The following is a 25,230-nucleotide window of genomic DNA, read 5'->3' as shown; positions in this document are numbered from 1 at the left end:
CACGGGCTTAGTTGCTCCGAGGCATGTGGGATCTTCCTGGACCAGGGCTCGAACCCACGTCCCCTGCACTGGCAGGCAGACTCCCAACTACTGCGCCACCAGGGAAGCCCCAAGTCATAAAATTTTAAACAGGAACTTTGAAGTAAGTTTCCCCTGCATTGGCAGGCGGATTCTTAACCATTGCGCCACCAGGGAAGTCCCAAGAATGTTCAAAATTAACAAGAACAAGTTATAAACCTGAATGCCTGATACATAATATTTTCGGCAACACAAACATTTACTAATCTACATTATAGCCATTTGCAAAGTACTCCAATAAGGAAAAACCTTCCAACATCACGCTTTTCATTTAACATCTACCAGCTACTCAGGGTCACACTTTAAGCTATTACCTGAAATTGGAAAGATAGGTGTTGGAGGTGTGGATATTACTCGAGGGGATGTACTGTCCTCTAAGTAAAAGTGTGCAGTCTGGAAACATTTCCTGAAAAGAAAAGAAAGCAATTTATACTACTAGCTGGCATGGTCAGCAAGACAACTTCCGAGATGCTTAAAGATTATGACAGAGATCTCCAGAATTAAAACATAAGTGGAAATCATCTACTTATCACCTACTTTTACAAAACACAGTTATTAGAGAATTTTATAGCCTCCAAATTTATCTCAGCTTTACCTGTACCAGATGAAGAAGAGTGAGCAGATATCAGACATGGTATAAGCAGAGATGACGCTTGAACTTGGCAGTTGGTGCCAAGGAGTAGGACACCTCCATGCCCTAGTTACTCTTCCACTGTTGCCGTATACCAGGATGTCCTGCCATCTTGCACAGGACCAGAGTGGAAAAGAAAGCCTGTCCAAAGCTATTTTCACTCAATATTTAAGGGACCATGCCATTCTGAGGATATTCAGCTGCTAGCAAAAGGCAGCAAGCTGTGACCATGTAGAAATGAAATTCTACTGTGGTAACATTTTGATGAAAAAAGAAGGCAGCTTTATATTATAAGTATGATAATGCAGTAATAACAAAACGAAGTGAGGAAATAGTGAGCATATAACCAAAAACAGGGGTGATTTTCTCGCCAACAGATGCTAGCCTTGATGAGAGTTTTGAGAATGAATATATTTGGAATCAATGACAACCATGACCTAAAATGTCACCTGAATCTATTTTCATTCAGATAATAAGAGTAACATCTCTCACTACAAACAATTGAGAAGAGCAAAGAACCAACTGCTGCTGTAAACTAATGCAAACTATCCTTAATTTAAAATTTTTTAAAATTAATACTGCTAATGACACTCTTTGATGTGGGTCATTTAATTTATTTGAAGCATTACTCATGAGTGGTTAACTTTAAATGGAAAGATCTGTTTGAGTGAAAATGCCATCTCATTTTCCATTTAAAAGATCCAAGCAACAGGATATTTATCCTAATGAGCTTTAACATAACATTTGTTCTTACATGACACACTTCAATTTGTGATATTTTTTTCAATAATCATTTTCCTGCATAGAATTCTTCAGTGGCTTCCCACTGGAATTAGAATGATATTCCATTATTTCAGCAACGGCTGTAAGACCCTCTGCCACCTGGTCCCCTCGCACCCCAGCGGTTTCACCTCCTACAACTCCTTCCTGCACCCACTAGGCTCTAGCCCACCGGTTCTTTCTTTCTCCCTCTAAGAAACCCTACCAGGATCATCTCAGGGCCCTGGTTCTGGATGTCCCCTCTGGCCACTTGCCTCTTTCCCATCATTTATGCATTGGCTAAAATGCCACATCCTCTGAGAGTCCTTCTCTGACCACCTGAGCTAAAAGTACCAGCCCTGCCAGCCAAGTCACTATTCTTCCCCCTTTTGTTTGCTTTATGGCACTTATCACTATCTGAAATACTTTATTTATATATTTGTTTATTCATGTTTCATAATTTTAGTTGGTCCTCCCTCACCAGAATGTAAGCCCCCAAAGGGCAAGGTGCTTTGTCTTAAGGCATTGTTAGTCCTCAGTGCTAAGAATAATGTCTGGCATGCTGTAGGTGCCCTGAAATATTTGCTCAGTGAATTCACTGCTATAATTATGAATAGTACAAAATTATATAATGTCACAAGCCAAAAAAAAAAAAATTCAAAGGTGACGATATGCATAGCAAAAAACTAGCCCTCTGCTGTGATGGTATAACCTTTAATAATCAAGCTTGTGAGACCATAGATAACTGACAGAACACAGGAATGTCTTCAACAGAGAAGAGGTGATGTAGGAGGAGGAAGAGTGGAGGTAGAATCAACTGCAATGTGGGGTCAAAGGGATCCTGAGCGAGGCTCATATCCTGGAAAGTGGAAAGAGCATGGCAGACTAATGAGAAATGGGAAAGATGAGGTCACAGGTCTCATGATAAAGAAACTATCCTACTGAAAGTCCACATTTCAGCAGAATTGACACCAGACTGGAGCAGGAACTACAGGGAAAGCGTGGCTTACCTGTGTAACCACAGATGCAGTATTTTCTGACACACTGATATGAAAACACTGGATTTGATACACCTGCTTTTAAGATCACTGAATTAAAACCTCCTTGATTCCTCTAAAATATGGTTACACAAGCCGGTTGAAAGGGTTTCTATTTATTTTTCAATGAATCTTAAAGTTGTAAAACACCTTAAGGGACCTAGTGCAATATCACAGCTGATACAAGAGTCCCTTCCCTAGCATCTCTGACATATTAAAAAGACCCAGTTTGAATACCTTCAGTGACAAGGAGCTTACTTCTTTATGAACCATCTTTAGTTACTAGACATTTCTTGTACTAACTCAAAACTCATTCCCTTGTAAGTATCTCCAAATGGTACCCAAAGAGGAGACCCTCCTGTTCCAATGTTACGCCTCCTACTGTTGATATTTTTTTTGTATCGAGCCCCAAATCTATCTCCCTGTTACTTTGATGTATTGGCTCTCGTTCTGTGCCTTACAGATTTTTAGATTATAGTACCCCAAATGTTTTAATACCTAAACCCTACCTATCTGTGGTCCAAACCTTTTTTGACTTTTCTCCTTGAAGTTTATATCCAATAACACAAACATGTTGTAGATCATTGAACATGTCTTTTCCTGCTCTAACTCAGTATTTCTCCTCCCTGCTTTAAACATGGTTCTCCTTCTGACCAAAATGCCTCAGTCACTAATGTGCCACGCACACACTTCCTTTTTAAAGACAACTCAGTGGTTTCTTCTCTGTGAAACAGCCTCTCATTTCCTAAGCAGACTCTTGCACTCCAGTTTCTGTTTCTACTGTACCCAACGCAAATCTCCATTCACACTCACCTTAAGACTGCTTTGAAAAGTATGCTTAATTAATCCAAGGATGACCTTCACTTCCTGGACATTATTCTCCATTATTTTATTTTCAATATTTTAATTAATTGGTGGTTATAGTATTTTACAGTCTATTTGTTTTGTGCTTTTATCCTCATTATGTTTTTTTTTTAAAGATGGGGCCATATCTTTTGATTTATGTAGACTCAATTTTTAATACAATGTCAGGAGTACAATAGGTATTAAGTGTTGAATGATTAGATGGATTTCCAGTAGTAAGTAAATTCCACCAACCATAAAGTATTCGGCTGCATCCTAGACTCTCTTGCCTACCTGAGCCTCAAATGAGATTAACCTAAAATTTCAAAACATTTGGGAGGGAGAGGTGGAATACATAGCTAGAGAAAAATGAATGGATAGACAGATGGATGGATGGATAGAGGATGTGTCTGAGAGAATGGGAAGAAGGTAGCATCTCTTAGAATAGGAAAAGGTAAATTAAAACATATTAGTATAGTGGTTTAACATGTTGCTAATATTCATCGTAGTATCTGGGTATATACCAGCTCTAGACTTTTGAGCTATGTAATCAAACATTTGTTGGTTTTAGAAAATAAGTGGTCTTGTAATGTTACTTGCATTAATAAGTAACAAAAGAATCTTATAAATCATACCAATAATCTTAAAAGTGGGAAAAATTAAAATTAAAATAGTACAGGATAAATTCTGGATGAAGATCATCCGTAAGTGGCTTAGGTACACTGTATAGTACAGTCTTACCTAGGAAGTGACATTCCACTTAAAAGGCAGCATAGTACTGGGAGGCCTCCGTTCTGGGTTGGTAGCTACTAGTGACCCACAAATTTAAATTTAAGATCAAGAGAGAATTCATATCGCTTCTCTTCCCACTCTCCCCAGCCAGAACAAGCGTGTCTATGGAGAGTTCTGTTCTATATAGCTTTTGATGGAGTGCTGTTTTGTTGAATATAGCCTTGGTATTTTTCAGATTCTAACTATTAAAAAAGCTCTCCAAAATTTACCCTTTGTTGTCTTTAAAAAGAACTTTTTGAAAATATTCCTTATGGAAGTAATTTCGTGTTTTAAAAGTTACGATTTGGCTCACATAAATTATACCTTAAAACATCTGGAAAATAATTTCAAGGCATATTATTTAATGTATGACAAGACTCAATATCTACGGTCCATCTGTTCTGTATCAGCAGTGAATGTCTTCACGTCTATGTGCTAAGTGTTGATAACTATGTCTCCTGCTAATTATCACTCAGCCATGAGGAAAAAAGTGATGACTGTTTTAAACTTATAGACATAGGTCCTATCAATCAATGTTAATCTGATTATTTAGTTTACACCTTTTCATCACAGTATTTAGAATTAAAAGCTAGAAATGTGTAATTATGATTCCATTTTTTTTGGATCCTTATACAAATATGAAACAACATTCATCATGCTGTCTTCATCACAGAGACCCTAAAGAAAGTCTGACTGCAATCTTAAAGATGATCTTTCCCCCCAAATGGTAAAAAGAGGAAAGTTTCATTCCTAGATGGGAAGTGACTTGCCCAAGGCCATATAGCAAATGTCAGGAAGAACTGGGAAAGGGATCCAGATTTATCACCTCTGATTTGTTCTGTCTTCCTGCTACGACATGCTTCTTCTCAAGGTTTACACAAAACATGAGAGACCGAGTTAGATAAATTAGACAAAAGAGAGGATTTATTATACCACTTTGCGATTATTTTTTCTCCTAAAGAATTAGGTCAGAAAAGTGTTTTAATATATAAACTGGAAAAACGTATAAGGACCATACACCTATTAGGACTCTTGTTGGTACGCCATTAGATTTTTAAACCTTTCTACAGGCTGTAGTTTCCACAAAGGTCGAAAATGTTTCCATGTTGGATAGTGAAATCATACTGCTCACAAATGCAGCTACACTGGAATTTGAATAATTCACACAAACCTTGAAGAATGCACTAACATTGTCATTTTGTAATTCAGCAAATAATACCCCTGGTGTATTCGTGTTACTGATCTAAAAAGTTGTATTTGGAAGTGAATCAACTTCAAATGGTTGTGAGTTGGACAGATATGTGAAATTTGTAAATGGGTAAGTAAGAGTAACAAATCTTATCAGGACATTTGATAGTTAGATATAAAATATATACATAAAACCCTAAGAGTGCTCATATTTTAAACTAACACTCTGTACTCAAGTTACATAAGACCCTGCCTGGAATGCCCTTCTCCTTTAGCTCCTCTTTCTGAATCCTATTCAGCTCAAGCCTGACATTTTACATTTACCCTGCCCATTCTGGCTTATCAAGATCCCTTTTTCTCTGACCTCTCTTAGCATCAGAGATTTCAGCTGCCATGCATACACTTTTGTGTAATTTTTTATAAATTTTGCATGGAAAATTCTTTCTCCTCAATAAGCATAAATTTCTTGACAGTGGTGATTCTCATTCATTCATTCCTTCTTTTATACTTTCCCATAGTAGTTCACAGAGTACTAGGCACATGGGAAACAGTCAATAAACATACTAAACATTTTTGAATAAACTGAGAGAATATATTTTGGAATAACACAAAGAGTGGTGATATGAACTTACAGACAGAGGTTGCTAAAAAAAAAAGAAATTGATTATAAATCTTCTGAACAAAATTCTCTTTTAAAACAAAAGTATAAAGTACTAAGCTATAGCCTTTCTTAGTTTACAGATATGATTCCTTATATCATCATAAAGTCCTTGTTTTCCAACAGACACAGTTATAACAGTTATACTGATTTACATTGTGTCCCTAGTAAACTTATTACTTTGCAGTGTGTTCTGCTTGCTGTAGGATGGGAAGCTTACAGTGGGTACAATTTTCCTTGTCCTTTAAAGGTTTCAACAGATTATTGATAAGAATGAAGCTATATCTCATCCTCAAGGCAAATTATAATGAATTTAAAAATCCCATCCATCTTAATATAGTCATTTACTTTATTTTCAAATTATATTTAGATTTTAATGCTTAATTTTTATTTTTGTGTATGGGTTACCATTTTTTGTATTAGTATGCAATTGATATGTATCTTGTACAAAATCCGCTGCTATAAAAGTATATTTCACTATATCAAAAACTATGTTTTCTAAAATAATAACTTTTAAAGTTATAACAGCTGGAGCATTTAACTGAGAAGCTTAGATTTATATTAAATGCTATGACAATGTTTGAATGCTAATTAGATTAATACGAAAGTGCAACTGTCAAAATACTGTATTAAATATTAACTGAAGCCAAAGTTCCTCCATTTCGCCTTTAATTGTTTGACAGAAGTATGAAGAACAGTCAAATCTGTTATTATTATGTCTTTGGATTCACAAATTCACCTTACTCATAGTTACCTGATAAATTAATGGTAGCTCTCAAGTAAAGGGAATTTTGCATATGCTTTGAAAAGCATTCAGGTAAAACACAGGCAAAATCTGAGCTTTATGAAATGCATATCCAAAATAAACACTCAACTTACCTCCAGTAGATGAGAATACCCACAAGAACCACTAGACAGATAAAAGTCAGGGCTGACACGATCACAAGGGGTATAACTGCCTTCTTCTCGGATTCCAACCCCTCAGCTAGACCAATACGAGACTCATGGCTACTATTACTGGCCTCTGTAGTCGGAGAAAATTGAGAAAGTTGATATTTAAGCTTAAGGAAAAGCACAACATTTTTCAACCGAATAACTGCAATCTTCATTGCTGTTTGCTTACCTTTAACATTTCGACTCTATGAGACAACCAATGTCTATGATCATAAGCTAATTTAAGTAACACAAAGCTTAAAAAGTAAGGCAGGCTATCCAGTTGCAAAATAAGTGAGTCATGGGAATGAAATATACAGTGTGGGGAATTCAGTCAATAACTATGTAATATCTTTGTATGGTGACAGATCGTAAGTAGACTTATTGTGGTGATCAAGTTGAAATGTACAGAAATATCAAATCACTATGTTGTGTAACAGGGACTAACATAGTGTTATAGATCAATTATACTTCAAAAACAAACTAATAAACTCACAAAAAAAAAGAGAAAAATAAAGTAAGTCAGCCTATCAGAGCTGAAGAACTATAATATCCCAACAAAGACTGGCACCCTGGAAGAGGTGCCATGGCAAGAAGTACAATATTGCCTTGAAAAGCTTATTAAAAGGGAAATGAAAATAATAAAATAAGAAAACTATTCAGTTTTTAAATAAAATGATCAAGAAAAACAGTGCTACTTACTGAATCACCACATATAATCTTGATTTCCCAAAATTAATTGTAATGGAAATATTTTTCATCCCCCAGTTAGGTAAATAATTAGGAGCAACTAATAATTTCATGAAGAGAGAATCTTAGGATAACTCTCCTTACATTAGGATAGCCCTTCAATCCAGCAAACTATTTAACATTTAAACGTAGGTTGCTTTTACGATGTTGTTTTGAATGCCCTTCTTACCAACTGTTCTTCTTTATCAAAAATAAAAATACTATTGCATGTAAATTGAAGGAATGCACAGTTCTAAGAAATTCTTTTTAAATATGCAAGTGTAAATTATGAAAAAGTCTAAATTCTGTCCTTTGGTTAATTTTAAAAGATGGCAAATAACTATTTTTGTGACCAGTCAGGTACATTATTATTCTAGCATTTTCAAAATCACTGCAACTGAAGCTATCATTCTAAGTTGTTAAAAAAAATCTTCAGAACTGCAGGGTGTCAGTGGCCAGTCACAATTCTTCCCTTTTACTTTGAGGTGTGTGCAGTGTGAAACCAAGATGACTGAACATTAGAACCGTTCTACCAGGATGATAGGCTGACACTGCTACAAAGTAACAGCCCTTATCCTGTCTACCTGTAGAACTTCTGGAATAACTAAGTTTAAGCTCCTCATCAGAGTCCACATTGCCTCCTACACATTTGGTATGTTTGGTGCTTTTATATCAGGTATCTTACTCTTAGTGATATGAGACAACAACAATCTATTTAATTGAAAATATTATTAATTTAGTTGAAAATATTTGAGAATAAATTTGAGAGTCACAAATTCATAAATATAGCATTGAAATATATCTAACTGGAGAGAACTTAAGAGTTAAAATGACAGCTTCCTTCTGTAAGGAGAGATGATGCAGAAAGGGTCAAGAATTTAATCCACTCATATAGGAAATGCATCTATAAGTGACAACCAAATGTCCCAAGATGTTTGTTTTTATAACTATGGAAGGATTTGCTAGAAAAAAGCAGAATTCAACGTTGTGACTAGAAATAATAAAGCTGTATAAAAAGTGGGAATATTGTAAGTCAACTGATCCCTGAGCTGTAGTTAACGTTCTTGTGAGAGAAGGCTGAACTTTACCTTTTATTATGTTAATCATATGCTCTGGTCATTACATATTGTAGGGAGACTCATCTAGAAGCCTAAATAACCTGACGGTGAATGTACCGGTATTTTAAAAAGAAATTTAGGAAGGCATCTTGCTTTATACACAACTGTCTTTACATTGTTTCTATTGTAATTATTGTTACCTAAGTAGAAAGTTCGTGGTTAACAAAGGAAATAAGCCACTTAGCAAAGTCCCTGGTACCTAGAAATTACAAATGGAGGTTAGTATTATTGTCTATTTCAGTCATACTTGAAGTGTGTCCCCCAGAATAGTGGCATCGGCATCACCTGGAACTTGTTAGAAATGCACGTTTTCGGCCCCTCTCCAACCATCCCAAATCTACTGAATCAGAAACTCTGTGGGTAAGACCCAGCAATCTGTGTTTTAACAAGTCCTCTGGGTGATTCTGATCCACATTAAAGTTTGAGAACCAATGATGTACATTAACTTACATACAAAGTGAGGTTATATAATTCTACTGGTCTTCAATGACCACAAATATTCACTGCAGTATGTATATAGGTGTATGTGTATATATATATGTATCTAGATACATCCATATCTCATTTATATTGATGTATGTGCATACATATATATGAGATATGTCTGATCAAATATGTGATACATATGTAAGATATATAACACATAAAATATATAACAAATTACCACATATATATCATACACTCGATATACATGCATTATACACACACATGCACACACACAGAGTCCTGTATATAGACTTTTCTCATAAGTTCTCTGGGATGTCTGATTTTAAAACAAACCTTTTAATTAGGGAGTTAGAATGATAAATCCATGGCAATTACATATAATGAAACTTAGATATTTTATATAAGATCAGATACCACATGAAAGTAGACAATCCACTGGCTGCTTTGTATATACTATAATGAGGAACAACTAGTTATACTGATTTTTATATTCATTAGTTGACACTAAATATCTTTTTGGATATGGCTCCGTAGTGTATATGAGTTACCTAAATGATATGACAAAAATGCGCTAATAGACAATTAGAAAAAAAGAACTAAGATTAATATTTTAAAATTCACTTTGAGAATAAAACAGTAGAATTTTGGTATTACAAATTAAACATTATATATATTTTATTGTTCTCAATCATGAAAACGTAGTCCCTAAGAGACAGACACCAATGACACATGTTTCCAGTCTCAGTTTTTTATTAACTCCCTATGTGACCTAGATCAAGCAATCTAGTATCTTTGGGACTCAGTTTACGCAATCATAAATTGCAGATACTAATATCTGCCGTATCTATATTACTTTGATAAGCATGTCTTGTAAATTATTCTACATTCTAGAAGTAGGTAATAAAATGATAAGTTTCAGAATTAGTCTATATGCATTTGATAAAGAGGCATATTCAATTATTGGATAAGACAGACTACATATGATTTTTTTACAGATATGTTTTAAAAATAGGCAAGAATTTTCCCCTAATCCTGTATGATCTTATTTACTTCATTAATTATGTTACTTGCTGCTGTTAGATGTTATATTTGTATTTTCTCCTCATCAGTGGGAGAACATACTCAAATTAAATAAATCTAGTTAGTGCATTGAAGAGAAATTGCTAAGTTTTAGTCAATAATTTAAGGTTTGGCATTTTACAGTACATATAGTCTTTCCATAACAGCATAATCTAGCAAGAACATACAGATGATGTCACTACCTAAAAAGAAAGAAAAATGGATGGATTCCTGATTTTTTTTCTAAATAAATCTAATAAAAATTAAAAAAACACAAGAACTATATTTGAAGCCAAATAACAATTCATATACATGGCAACACTAATGAAATATGGTGATTCATGAATTCCTTACGCATTTTCACATAACAGAATGTAAGTGTTTAAACTGGAACAAAGTGTTAAACAGGTATCAAGTCAGAATGTAGAAAAACTTCTCTATCAAAGTGTACAAACTTTTAATTACTGCTGCACTGAAGGAAAAGTAGATAACTAATTCAAGGGACGGAAATAACAAAGAGGAAAACTATACTAATGAGATTGTTGTCTATGTTCTGGATTTTAAATATCTACTTTTATGCAATAAGAGTGCAAGATTTACTTTAGCCTATCTTTTGACCTACTGTTGAGATTTAAATATTTTCATTGTTGATTTTAAAAATGCCTTAAAATGTAATAAAAGCAAATTATAAAACTCTTATGATCAATGCAATGAAATTATCTAGTACTTCATATTCTTAATGGTTTTGAATTTCCCCTTTTCTCCCCCAGTGGCATCTAAAGCAAACATCTGTATTTTATATGCTGCAAGTAATCTGCTAGAAGAAACATCTGGTTGATAAATTAATTTGCATAAACTACATTAACAAATGAAATGCATTTCTACAGAAAATGTTCTAGTGTTGTACATCTTGTCATACAATACCTATACATACTATGCATATTAATGGCCATTATTTAACTTCTTAGAAAGGTGTATAACAGCAAGTATAAAGTAGAATGTATTTTGTTAGTTCACACTGCCCTCTTTAGGCAACATTAAGGTAATCAAACAAAGACAATTTTTAAAAATTAAAATCTTAAAAAAAAAATCTTACCATTAACTCTCAAAACTTAGCAATAGAACATTTTTTAGAGCCCCCAAGCCGATGTGGATGTGCAATTATCTAATTCCTTTCCACTGGGTGGGTCAGAGAGAGGTGGTACATATATCGTATTATTATGAGTTTATAATTCGTTTTATAATTCAACAGAATTAGTTGACAACTTATTTTAGAATATGAGTAAACATTAAAATTAAAATCATCTAAAACACACTCCAATCTATCATTTAAAAAGCAGTGTACTGAAAATGTATTATGCACACAATAATTGGTCTCACATGTAATAGGTATCTTGCAGAATACGAAAAATTGACAATAAATAAAATCACCTTATCTATTTTGGAGAGTGTTAACTTAAGGATCAAAACACGTTGAGTATGCATTTGAAATAATGAATAAAATCATACTTTAAAAACTGTAAATTGATGTGTGAATATCTTGATTTTAAAAAATGATGGCCATTTTACCAAATTTCTCTTCCCATGATTTTTCTATTTTTTGAGGCAGAAGGCCACCACACCTCAATCTATCCCTTGGATCCATAACTAACCTGCCTCTGAAATGTTGAATACTTCTGAGTGCCTGCTAGTAACAGGCGGTGTCGAGGACTGTGGGGATCCAGGAGTTATTTCTGAGTCACCTGCTTCCAGGACCCCATCACCATCTTTTTCATTAATATCTGGAAAACTGAAATCTGTGGAAGTCTCGTTATCATTAAGGCTATCTGAGGTACCTTGCCCTGATCCACTCTCTTCATCACTTGTAGGAACTGCCCAAGCTTTAGATTCTGGGCTGAAAGGAAGCAGGGCATTACCAGTCTGAATGTCATTTTCCTGTTTTCCATCATTGCGCTTGTGGGGTGGCACATGTGTTGGTGGTGATTTATCAGGACTTCTGTCCATATCAGTCTGACTGTCTGATATTACACCTGTGACTTTATTTCCTTCTTCAGAATTCTCAGACAGTGAGTATGAGACTGGGTTATTCTGATCCACAAGACTGTTTTCCTGGGTGTCTGAATCATTCATTACCTTTTCCTGTGATTCTCTATAGGAGGAGCACGACATACACTTATTTATGGCTAAGCCATCTCTATCTCTGCCATCATAATCATCATCATCGTAATCATCAGTATCACCACCATCACCACCACCCACTAAATCAGCATCAGATCTGGCACTTTGAGTCAGCTCAGAAGTTGTTCTAGAAGGAAACAGCAACTTGGTTGTGGTTACAGAGCGATCTTTGTTGGGAGAAATAACTGAAATGGAAACATACGCGTTTCCTAAAGGGACAGAATGATCAGCAGTTACAACTGTATCAGAAACAACTGTTGGGATACCAGCCAATACCTCATCAGACATAGAACCCTTGGCAGAGGTGAAGACTTCATCAGAGTAAACAAGCTTATTTATAAGCGTATCTGGTGGTGCATCAACTGATAAAACAGGAGTAGCAAATGCATGCCTTCCTTCTGGGGGGGCGGCCTGGTTAAGCTCCAAATTGGCAGTTTGGAATGACTCATCGTTACTGTACAATGAAGGTACCGCTTGCTGGGAACTTTCGCTTTTAAGCAAAACTGGTTCAGAATATTTCTCACTTGCGTAAGAAATGGTTAAACCTTGAAGTGAAGCAGCGTGCATATTAGAAGTAGGCGATACATCAGAGACTGGTACAGATGTAGCGTGCAGCGTGTTTTCCCTTGAAGTGGAATCTGATGCCATGAGATGCAATATTGTAGAACTAATGTGATCAACCTTGGGGGTTTCAACCAATATTGGATCACTAGGCACAGCTGGAAGAGCAGTTTTAAGCAACGTGTCAACATCAGAAGCCTGAAAGGAAGGTTGCAGCAATACTTCAGTATTAAAAGAAGCTGAGTGCTCATGAAATAAGAGCTGAGTTGAAGGAGATAACATTTCACTAGAAGCAGGGTCAGAGGATGCTGGCTCTGAGTTTGCACTAAGCACAGGTTTAAGCGAAGTATCACCAAATGCTTGAGATACAGCGAGTGAAGACTGAACTGGAAAGTTATTTTCTGGAACTTGACTAATCTCATGAGCAAAAACCTTAGTAGCAGTAAAAGCAAGAAGCCCTGGGAGGATGCCCTTTGTGCTAGAAGTGCAAACAGGGGATTCTTGTAAAGACGTATTCAATTTATTTACATTATCATACAGGTCGGGCATGACTGTGCTTTCAGCAGGGTAAATCAGCTCACTGAAAGAAGAAATGTGTGGTTCCGTCTCATTTCCATTTATTATGTCACTTTTAGAAAGCAGCTTGTTATTATCCCCAAACATAGATGTAAATTCAGCTACAGAAACAGGTGAAGACACGTTAAGGGCTGTCAGACCATCTGTGTCAGATAAAAGAAATTCACTATCAGAGGAGGCTCCAGACCACTCCCCATCACCAGAGAGGCCATGAGTAGGCTGCAGCAACGGTGCACTTGGGGTTACTAAGGGAGACTCAGGCATCGGTACGTGGTTAGGGCTGCCAAGTAAGGAACCCTGAACAGACTCAGGCACAGGTACTGCAGAACTGTAAGAAACACTGAAGAGGTATTGGGAGCCCTCATCATTAGTTACGGCATAAGAAGGTTCAGGCCCTGAAGAATGTGCATGCATCATGACATCACTGCTGGACGGTTCAGCTTGAGAAAACATAAGCGTTTTATAAAGCACACCAGGTTCACTACCACCGAATTCCAAGGTCTCTGAGGCAGCATGAGTAGTGGTCTGATGTGACACCACATCAGAATATGGAGCAAGGCTGGGCTCTAATAGCAAATCACCCCCAGCCACTGGCAGAGAAGCATGCAGGGACACCTTATCACTCTCAAGAGCTGAAGTAACTTGTGGAAGGATTTGAGAAGCATGGTGAAACAATTCACTACCGAAGGAAGCAGAGGAAAATGGAAGCAAAGGCGCATCATCATAGGAAGACAGGATGGATTCAAATGACACACCGACACTGGGAAATACAGGCGTAGCATGCAAGGCCGAATCACTACTTGAAGCAGCAGGGGTAGTGTTGAGGATCTGATTGTCAAGCAACAAAGGGGTGACTAGAGGAAAGACTTCACTACTGTAGGAAGGTTGGAGAGGTGTCTCACCATTGTATACTGGTTGAGTTGTCTGCGGGTGTACCAGGTTGACGGTGGGGACCGAATCATGTTGTCCAGAGGATGGAGTAAAAGCATGAGGTGTTACCTCAGTTGGGAAGTAAGCAAAGGTAGAATAATGTGGCATTTCCACATCTGTGACCAAGGGACCCTGTGACACCAGTGGGCCTGGAGGAGAGGACTCAGTTGTCTTCTCAGATTCATCAGTATCCATCTCGGTGTAATTAGTCTGGAGAAAGCTCTCTCTACCTGATCCAGCATCGGGCAGTGTTGTCACATCTGTAGTACTAGGAAACCACACATTTCCATCAACGGAAGGATCCTTTAGAGATTCTTCCGAACCTGAGGAGGCTGAATCTTCTGAAGCATTTCTCGTAGATTCTGGTATAAGGACATCGTATGTGACTGCCTCTGGGATTTCTGAAGAAAACACATAGCCATGGGATATGCTCTCAGAAACGAATGGCACAGCAGAAGTTGCAGGACTGGAGCCTGAAGAATCATCGGCTTCCGTACTGAGCTTGAAATTGGTCAATAAACTCTCTTCCCCACTGATATCAGTAGATACCTCTTGAGATTCCGTTACAGAAATTGTATTTGAATATTCCACAGTCCCAGACAAGTTCATCTGTGGAAATCTGAGAACAGTTTTAGAGCCATCACTTAAAGAGGCTGAAGTGCCTGCCAGAGTGAGAGATGGTAGCTGGGTCGCAGTCTGTGAAGTCAAAGGAACATCTTTTTCTGGGTCTAATTCAGTGACTGGTTGGGAAGTGGAATCTAAGGGTGTGTTGGGAATATCACCCTTTCCAGAGAATTCGCTTCCTCTTGCTGGGGACCAGTTAGTCTTGGCCTCATTGTATTTCGTCGCTACTTGGTTGTAGTTTGTTGTGGTAGGAATCTGGGGTTCCTTTCTCCTGATTTGGTTTGTGGTACCGTCTCTACCAGGATTCACAACAGTGTCTTCTTCAGTGTTCTTTCCCTCTTCTTCCTCCTTTGAAAAACAAATAAGATTTAATGGGATATAAGGAAATAAGAGAAAAATGAAATCTTAATAATATCTTATACTGCATTATGTTGTGAATCTTCACTTGTGGGATTTTGGGAACTTCTCATAAAGCACCACCCCATAGAAGCCATGACTCTATCCTATAACCATTATTATCCACCCTTGAGGGAGAGTAACTAAACTTAATGAAAACATCTTATTTATGGCTACTTTATTTTATTTTATTTGATGAAAGGAAATAAATTAATAAATACCACAGCTTTGAAAAGAAGACACATTGTAGTGGTATTTACTTACTGAGAGTGTTATTTAACACAGTATTTATTTTCTTGTGTTTATATTTCTCTGTTCAGTTCATCTGGCAACAAGCTAAATAGCAATTAGCTTCTTGTATTGTGAAATGGCAATGAAATAACTTACTTCAAAGACAAAAGTAGCTGTATATTCAGAATATTTCATTGTATATATTTAGGATAAATCACAATTTTTAAGCCATCATAAGAGGAAGGTTTAGGACTGGAAGAGATTTTTCGTTTTGTTTATTATTTTGTTTTAAATACTTTTCCCTGAGAATTTCATCTTAGACGGAGGCAGACATTTTAAAGACAACTTGTCAAAATATGGTTCTAGTACTGGTCATTAAATTTCGTGTTTCCTTTAGAAACACTATTCAGGTGACCCAGTCTTTCATGAACACTTATTCACTATAATGGCCCAGGAGTTATCTGGCTAGAGGTCAACCAAAACCCGTGCTTTCTTTTTTTTTTAAACTGTGCATTTTATAAAACATCTAATCATATGTTTAGAAAACTAAATTGCCAAACGTATCAAGATACGATATTTTTTGTCCACATGGGACATGATCTTGTAAGTTTGTTAGCACTGCCATCTATTAGACCTCTTAAGGCCATGTGCCTTAAAAAAAGAAAAAAGCTACCGAGTACAAATTAGTCAGTGAGAACGTGACCAATATTAGTAGAAAGAATCTGAACCTTTAACCACGTGTGCTCATGAGCTTTTGTCTCATACACACGGAAAGCGGCACTGTATGAAACACAAGCTTTCAAGCTTAATGTCTGCATCATTATCCAGAGCTTAATTATTTAGTTGGTTTTAAGTATTTTTTTTTATTTTAAGGCACATGTGACAACCCTGAGAAGTGAGTCATTAAAAATGGATATTCTCTTAGATTCCCCAGATACATTTCCTCACTAGTGGTATTTCTTGATAAAATTTTGCATTCTGTTTGATGCCTTGTTCACAAGGACAACCAGGAGATTTTACCAAATAATTTCCTGAATAAATATTCCCCTAATCTTCAAGCCCAAAAACTTCATGTAAAAGGAAATAAGAATAGTTTGCCTTGACTTGCTCTTGGTGAAAGATACTCTTCTTTCCTTAGAAGTTCTCACAAACATTTGTTTTATAATCTGATCCAGAGTTTCTCTGAGGATCAATGTTAAACTTAGCAATATGGAGTTTCTGAACTCTTCCTCATTTTTGCAAATCTGGATATTTGCCTAGTTTTCTGGTATCACTCCACACTCTTACCCTTTATCAAGACATTCAAACTTTTTTTCTGCTCTATTCCAATCTCCATTTCCTTCTCTCCTCATTCTCAGCAGATGGCTTTCCTGGTTATAGAGAAAGTAGAAGCCACTAGACAAAAACACACCTCTTCCTAATGTTAAAACATCAAAAACCGGGACCAACAAAATCCACCCCTGCCCCTCTCATCCTGTTGTAACTGAAGAGATGTTCCCCTTCCTTTCTATTTCCTACATTTGTGTTCTAATCCATTCTCTATCATCTTCTCGGGAACTGAATACAACTATTTCCCTCTATTTTGTATTTTAAATTTTTTGCTTTCTTGAATGGATCATTCTCATCAGCTTAAACTCAGATCTCTATTTAAAAGGAACATAAAGAAAAATCTCTAATTCAACGTCTAGTATTCATTTTACCTCTCCCCTTCTCTTCACAGTAAAGTTCCCAAAACACATGTCATCTATCTTCTCTATATGATCTGACAATTTCTATCAAATCCCACAATAACATTGCTTCTCTTCCTCTTTTCTTAGATTCCCACACAAACCTCCTTCATCATCCTCCTATCGCAAGCTATGTAGATGTCTATAAAACTGTTCTTAAAACATAATGCCACTCACCTTTTCTTCTATTCGATCTTTTGGAAAAAAAACTATACATACATTAAACACACATATCCCTTTCATTGCTTTCTTTTCCAGCAGATTTTAGACTGTGAGGTTCAGATACCTCTTAGAATCTGATGAAAGTAATGGACCTTTCATTAATCCCACCCAACTAAGTCTTGTACATCCCTATGAGGTCATATTATCTCATGTCAACATTTCAAGAAGAATATATGATTCATGTTCTATGATTACTTTATACATATCTGAAACCACAAATATTTTAATGGACACTGTTTCCTATAACTTCCTATGGAGTTATTGCGAATCTCTCTTTCACTATGGTTTTGATCTGTATCACACCTGTTATCCTTTACAACTTCTATTAAAATTTTTTTATTGTAAAGCCTTGATTGTGCTGGAGATACTTTGTTTTTCAAAGTCATGCATTTCTATTGGAAGAGAATTTTGAGGAACATCTCCCAAACTATTCATTTCTATATTCAAGCTTAGAACCATCACCGATACATTCCAGATGTTTGCCAACCTCTATCATTCATTCCTGCATGAATCGATGAAAGTGAATAGTGTTATGAACTGTGTTTGTGTCCCCCCTAAATTCACATGTTGAAACCCTACACCCCAAAAGTGATGGTCTTAGGAGGTGGGGCCTTTGGGAGGTCATTAGTATTAGATGAGGTCATAAGGCGGAACCCTCATGAATGGGATTAGTGCCCTTATATTAAGAGTCATGAAAGATTGCTTCTTCTGCTCTGCTCTCCACCATGTGAAGACACAACAAGAAGTCTGTAGTCAACAATCCAGAAGGGGCTCTCATCAGAACCCAGCAGTGCTGGTGCCCTGATCTCAGACTCCCAGGTTCCAGAACTGTGAGAAATAAATGTTTGCTGTTTATAAGCCACTTAGTTCATGGTATTTTGTTATAGCAGCCCAAACTGACTAAGACACAAACCAATGATTGTAAAGATAATTTCTTTTTCTTGCCTTTGACTTGATTCTGGGAATCATTTCTAGGTATATTTATATCCACATGCATGTGCACACGTGTGTGCATGCAAACACACACAGACACACAGAGGTATCCTTAGCTGAGTTCTGTGAACTCTTGATGAAATGCGGACTGGTCATTTTGGTAAAATAGTCCTTTGTAAGAGAGAACTGCCATAAGATAAATAAATTATTGAGGTAATTATATCTGTGAAAACACAACTTAATTGCTATTTATTACGAGATAGTAGAATTAGTTTTCACAAGTTACCAGCTCATACACACATATGTACTTATGGACAAATTCATACTATCATTAACAATAGAACCTGGCTTTAACATCTAGTCTCAGTTATAATGAATAGCACGTTTGGGCTTAGGATGAAATATTGAATATAAGCACAAACAGTCATTTTCTCTCTATTTCAAAAATTAAGACAATGTTGAAGTTTATAAATATCCTTAGATGCCCATTTACTTAAAGGACCTTGTGTTAACAACAGACATTTATAATATAAGTAGTCCAAACAAAAATAATCAAATTAAATGGGCAAAAGAATATATACAATTTATACTTTGACTCATATTTATTACCAATCTGTCAATCATTGGTTAAGTTAGTTAAAAATAAGCTGTACCAATATTAAGGATTGCTTAAATATTATTTTAGTCTTTTAGAAACATTTGAACATGAAAAAATTCCAATTTGTGGCTATAGTTCACAGCTATCATTATTTTTAAAGTTCACTGTTTTTCTAATTATCAACAAACCTTTTCTATCTCTTTTTAAAAATTATACCAATTAAAGTGTCTTCGAACTTCTTCATAAAAAAATCATGTATATTAATTACATGTCTATCTACAAAGCTCAGCAACTAATCCCACAAACAATGAATAATGCAACATGAACTTTTTATTAATGCAACATCTGAAACCTAACCGGTAATTCAAACCAGACTTTTTAATTTTAAAGCACTTGAATAAAAAGTAGCTATGATACCTTAATTATTTCTTCAGTTCCAATTAATTCAGGAAAGAGGTCAAGTTCTACAAAATTGAAAACAAAATTATTAACATTTTTATTCAACTATTTCAGCCTTATGGGTCAACCGTTGGATGGAAAGAGGGAAAAGGGGAAAAAAAGACTGTTAGTTTGGAAAATACAGAATTGCCCAAAATAAAAATTTTGAATTTCAGTTTTCAAGACTACTGAATGTTACATAACACAACACTACGTAAACGTACAGGAAACTGCACTCAAAACCTTCATCTCTATCCTCCAACTCCAACTCCCTTCCTTATTCTCACCCTAACTGTGATTGAAGCTAAGAAGGGAGAAGGGGACAGTGAGGCTGATATTACTGGGTGTAAAGAAACCCAAGTAATTTTTCATCGGTGTAGACTTACTTTCATTCTTAGCTGATAAAAGCTTTCATTCTTGCTGATAAAAGCATAGTTGGGAAAATGCTAGGGGAGAATTGACGGATTTATTTTCTTATTCAACTACTTATTCCTCAAGGTCCACTTCTGACTGAAGATCAAGTAGGTCTTTTTATTCTTCAGATTTGGGCTCATTCGTATTTGTACACAGGGTACTGCACCAGGTAAAAGGAAGAATGTTTTCCAGCAGGTCCAGCCTGGATTGGCAGCAGGAAGGACTGACCGGGGTTAGCCCCACACCTTCTTCCCAGGGATACTCAACTAATGCCATCTATGCGAGGAATATAATGACCAGGATCATTTAAGTCTGATTTTCCCAATTGGCTAGAATCAGCGTATTTCTAGTCCTTGGCTATCTCAATCCTAAAACAAGACCCGTCAGTAAATGTTAGGAAAGATAAGGAGCTGGTTCCCTCTCTCCAACAAGGAATGTAGCCCCACTGCCAAATTACTGAGGAGCTCAAGGACCACTTTTCCTCACTCTTCATCCAAGCTGCATCAGGAAGATGGGAGACAGGGTAACTGGGAGGGCTTGAGCATTATTACAAAGATGCCCTTCTTATGCCTATTATTTTCGAGAATCTCATTCCATCTCCAAAGTTTATGCTCTTCACTATCCTAAAGCTGCTTATATTCTATTTTTTATGCCTCTATAGATCCTCAAAGGAAATGCATAGTCTATAGAATTTTCAAAGGCATAACTGAACTAACATTAAATATTTATCAAATCCAGGCTTGTTTTACAATATAGACTTTCTTGAGTTTATTTTTATGATAAAATTTCTAGGTATTAAGAAATGTAAAACTATAAAATATAGTTATGTGCCTGAATTCTATTTAGATAAGAACTCAAGTAAAACATAGAAGTAAGCAAGCCCAGGCCCCATGAAGATTTAGATAAAATAAATACTCTTGACTATTTATTTTAAAGTTACTTACCCTGAATAATTTTCGATGCTATAAAAATGAAAATATTCATGGGAAACAATCATAGTCTTAAATCTTAACTCTCAATTATTATTTTTTTCTTGTTAAAAGAAGGAATTTGAAGACTTTCATTTGGATCATGAGTGTTCTCCTTTTTCTATTTTTGTCTCTGTGAAACCCTTTCCCACCCTGTTTTTCATGCTCTTTATTCTTCATATTTTTAAATTAAAGTGATTTCAATAGTCTGAAACTGTGTCTCTATAACCTCCAAGGAAACCAAGATATGTGAATTTTAAAATCGGTTGCAACTAAACTGTGAGAGAGAAATAAAAACAACCTTTAATATGATTTTCTAAAAACTACAATTAGAGAAGTTCATGCATGTAAAAATCTCCCATTTCAGCATGTGAACAATACATAATTTTATTGAAAATGTTTTTATATGGAGTCACTCCTTTTCATGTACTTTTAAAATACTTTAACATTAATAAGGGCAAATCATAATCAAATGCTTGTTAAGTGATATGTATATTATACAGTAGATTTTTCTCTGTTAAGAGGCTACCGAAGAACATCTCAGCGAGAGTCCATTCTCTTCAACGTTCTTACAGAAGTGTTTTTAAAAACTGGTCTAACTTCACCTAACTTTACACTTTTAATGAGCAAAGGTAATTCTCTTATTTATTGTCAGGGTTGGGGTGGGGTGTATATAATTATTACATTGAGGACTGATTTTCTTTTCTTTCAGTACTCTCTGTGTGTATTGCATTTGATTAATTTTTATCGTTTGACCAGAGCATAACTTAACTGTATAGATTATGTTTCCTATTAAGTTAAAATACATAATTCTACTCAATCATATCCTCTAACGAGTATCAGGATCAGTGAGTTCTACTCTAACTGGCTTTGCTGTTTACCGCAATAAGAAGTAAGAAGTTTCCTTTGGGCCCCTTCAGGCCCTAGGGGCAGAACCTATGGGTCCAAGCAGCCCTTTGATCCTTCTTTATTTCATGGCACACTCATGGGTGAATACCCCAAGTATGGGTGCCTTCGTGTCGGTATGTAAAAACCCACTTTGAAGGATCTTCATTTTGGTTTCCTACTAGACTCAGATCATTTGAACTGACCGAAATTCTGGGGTTGCCCAGGAACACGTTAATAGCCCTGCCCAAAATAATCTAGAAGTCTTTTGCTGAGCCTCTTCAGAACAATTTTGAAATAAAATAATTTTGAAAGGTTGTTTCTATCTCCCTGGAGAATCCAAGCCATACTCCTGGGTCTGAGAGCTCATAGCACTCAAGGTCTAGCGCTGCTGATTGGCACAGGGTCTCAGAATGGGTACACTTTGGCCTGCTGTTTTCTTGCAAATAATCACTAATGTTTTAGTGGCCACTGGTCTGACTCAGGCACTGACTCAGGCACATATATTAAACAGTTCAAAAATTATATTGGTTTACCGAATCTTTTCACTTCATCAAAAGAGACTCCATGAAGGATACAAAAAGTCCAGTAGTGAAGATTGTCAATATATTTTTTTGACTGAACACTTAAAATTCACATTTATGTGATAATAGAACAAAACCTATTGGTTCGTTCTGGTTTTGTTTTGAGGCACATGCAATGTTAGATCTTCTAAAAGAGCATGTTAGTCACACATTAACATGCCATAACACAAAAAAGCAACACTGATGTAGGTTGGCAAGCAAGGCTTATTTAATTATTTGAAGGTTTTAAGCCAAGTTTCATAGTGCAAAAAGGCAAAAGCAATGTAAACTGCAATCTCTTTAAAGTGTGATTTTAAAATATCATTATATAATAACTCCTGTAGTGTAGTATGGTACAGGCTGAATAAGGACAATATATAGTGATTTAACAAAGACAATTGTTATACAAATGAAAAGCACGCAAAACAGGAAAATGTGTTGATCTAATTCACCATGCATTTAAATTTAACACATACAATTATCAAGGCCCTAAAACATGTACTTAAATAATGTCCTCTATAACTATATCATAATTAGATCTACATTATAGAAACGAGCATAATTATTTTAGTTACAACCAAAAAAAAAAAAGAAAAATTTCTAAAAAAGTTTTTAAAAAGAATATCCATTTTGTTTAACCTTAAAAAGGTTTCCTCGACAAATTTAAATTGTTTCTGAACATGAGTTTATGCATTTATCTTAAAATAGAGATTTATAATAAATTTAATGGACACTAATTTATGGTGATACTGTTGTACATAACAACAAATGTAATTAAAATGCACAAGTGATAAATTAATCAAATTAGCCAAAGTTAAATGCACAATTTGGAAGATTGAGTTTTCCTTCACAGATATTGATTAGAATACTTAAAATCTGTGACTGAAGGAATGAGGGCAGTTATAAGTGATCTCCTTCATTCCTTTTAAACAAAAGCAACAAACAGTACAGTATTTAGGAAACAGCTTATCCAAAATAATAGAATAATTCAATAGCGTACATTACAATGTTACTAAGGTAATGAAACAACATGATTAACAGGATGAAATGGTACTAATAAAAACCATGAAATAAGTAGCAAACTCAAAAGCCACTTACATCTATATTAGCCACATAAAACATAAAATTTACAAATCTTGTAGGTACTGTCACACTAAACCACAGGACAGTACTGCTGTCAAGACTTTTACTGTGATATATTTACCATAGAAACAATCTTTAAGGTAATGTAATTTCAATAATGAACTGAAAATATATGGGCTGAAATGCCATTGTAGCCTTCACAATCAGAAAGAATGAGTTCTAAGAAAGTACTAATATTTTCTTTATAAAAATAGGAAGAGCCCAAACTTTGGGTAAATTGGTTTTTGACAAAGGACTTTTTGGTAGAAATAACTGAAGAATAAACTAAGTTTTTAACCCTTGGCTTTTAAGAGTAATATCATAGTAAAATATCAAATCAAATACCATCTTTTACCAAAACATGTACAAAATGCTCTAAGGGACTGGGATATCCATGGAGATTAAATGATGTGTCCAAGCTAGCACCTCATTAGTTCAATGGTGTCCCGATCCTTTGAACAAATAGAAATTAAGTTATAATATGTATTATTTTGTACAAATGGTGTAAGTGCTACAAATGATACAAGTACGTTATACTTCGTGCCAGTATAGACTCAGTCTAAAAGGATCACTCAGAAATCACTTCTGTAGAAAATAGACATTTGATCTGTTTTTCCATATGCAATAAGCTTCTCTCTCAAAAATAAAAAACAAAAAAATTCAGAAAGTCTAAACTTTTAGCATAGTGGCTAGAGTAAGAAAGTGTACAACATAAATAGCTAAAATTATTTTTTGTAAACTCCTGGGAAATTGTTTTATGTTCAGAAATTAGAGTGGTATAATCAAACCAAGATAGTAAAGTTAAGTGAATGTATTCAATATAATTCATATCCTAAAACACACAGTAGTATTAGAGGAGATTTTTATATACCACATTTAAACAATTCACATATGATGTTGGCCAACATGGTCAATGGTGCACTGCTACAGATGTCATTTTGGGCGTGGATCAATATGGGGAACTTTGGTGAAGGATGACTTTCAATGGAGGGGCATGATATGGTACAGTGAAACCACGGTCAGTTAATTTGATACTCACCTTTCAATAAGACTTAGAGCTCACATTCCATTAAAAAAAAAAACCCGATTTTGAAAAATAATGCTAAATAAAAGCAATAGGAAAGATGGTTATACCCAGGACATGAGGCAGATCATAAGAAATATTATTAAATAATGATTTTGCCATCATGAAAGTAGTAATATTCATTAGCCATCAATGCTCTAACTTGGGAAATATCTTGGCAAGTTTTGTAGCCTGTGGTTTGGAAGGATCCATAATCTAACATCTAATGCTCTGACATATATTCTTTAACTTAAAAGTTCAACTAATGAGAACAACTATGATGAGGTAATCAATGAATGAGCTTGTAATAGATTAAAGCCCTGCTATGGCATATAGACCACAAAGGCAAATCAACAGACAAGAGTTTTCCTTCCATATGTAAAAGTGAAATATGCTACAATTAATATCACTTGTAACCATCGCCATTAAAAACTTGTGAAAATTTCAGTGAGTAGCCTCATGATAGGGATGACCAAAGAATATTTACATTTATGTATGTATGTATGTTTGCATATATTTATGAACATGCATGTGCATGATGTGTATGTGT

General features: G+C 35.5%; 1 protein-coding gene across 3 annotated transcripts in view; it reads right to left on the bottom strand.

Annotated features, from left to right (window-relative positions):
* Window positions 1-25,230, bottom strand: part of PTPRZ1 (protein tyrosine phosphatase receptor type Z1) — a 163,158-nt gene that overhangs the window by 26,201 nt on the left and 111,727 nt on the right. For 2 of the 3 annotated variants that reach the window (XM_082472220.1, XM_082472221.1), the window contains 4 exons: window positions 19,645-19,691; window positions 11,904-15,468; window positions 6,845-6,989; window positions 393-484 (listed from right to left, as the gene is read on the bottom strand). In XM_082472220.1, coding sequence (XP_082328346.1) covers window positions 393-484; window positions 6,845-6,989; window positions 11,904-15,468; window positions 19,645-19,691 — 3,849 coding nt within the window. The remainder of the gene's footprint in view (window positions 1-392; window positions 485-6,844; window positions 6,990-11,903; window positions 15,469-19,644; window positions 19,692-25,230) is intronic. The other variant, XM_082472222.1, reaches the window with a different exon arrangement.

This window comes from Balaenoptera physalus (assembly GCF_965194825.1).
Source record: "Balaenoptera physalus genome assembly, chromosome: 8".
NCBI classification, from domain to species: Eukaryota; Metazoa; Chordata; class Mammalia; order Artiodactyla; family Balaenopteridae; genus Balaenoptera; species Balaenoptera physalus.
This window is presented reverse-complemented; position numbering and strand designations above follow the sequence as displayed.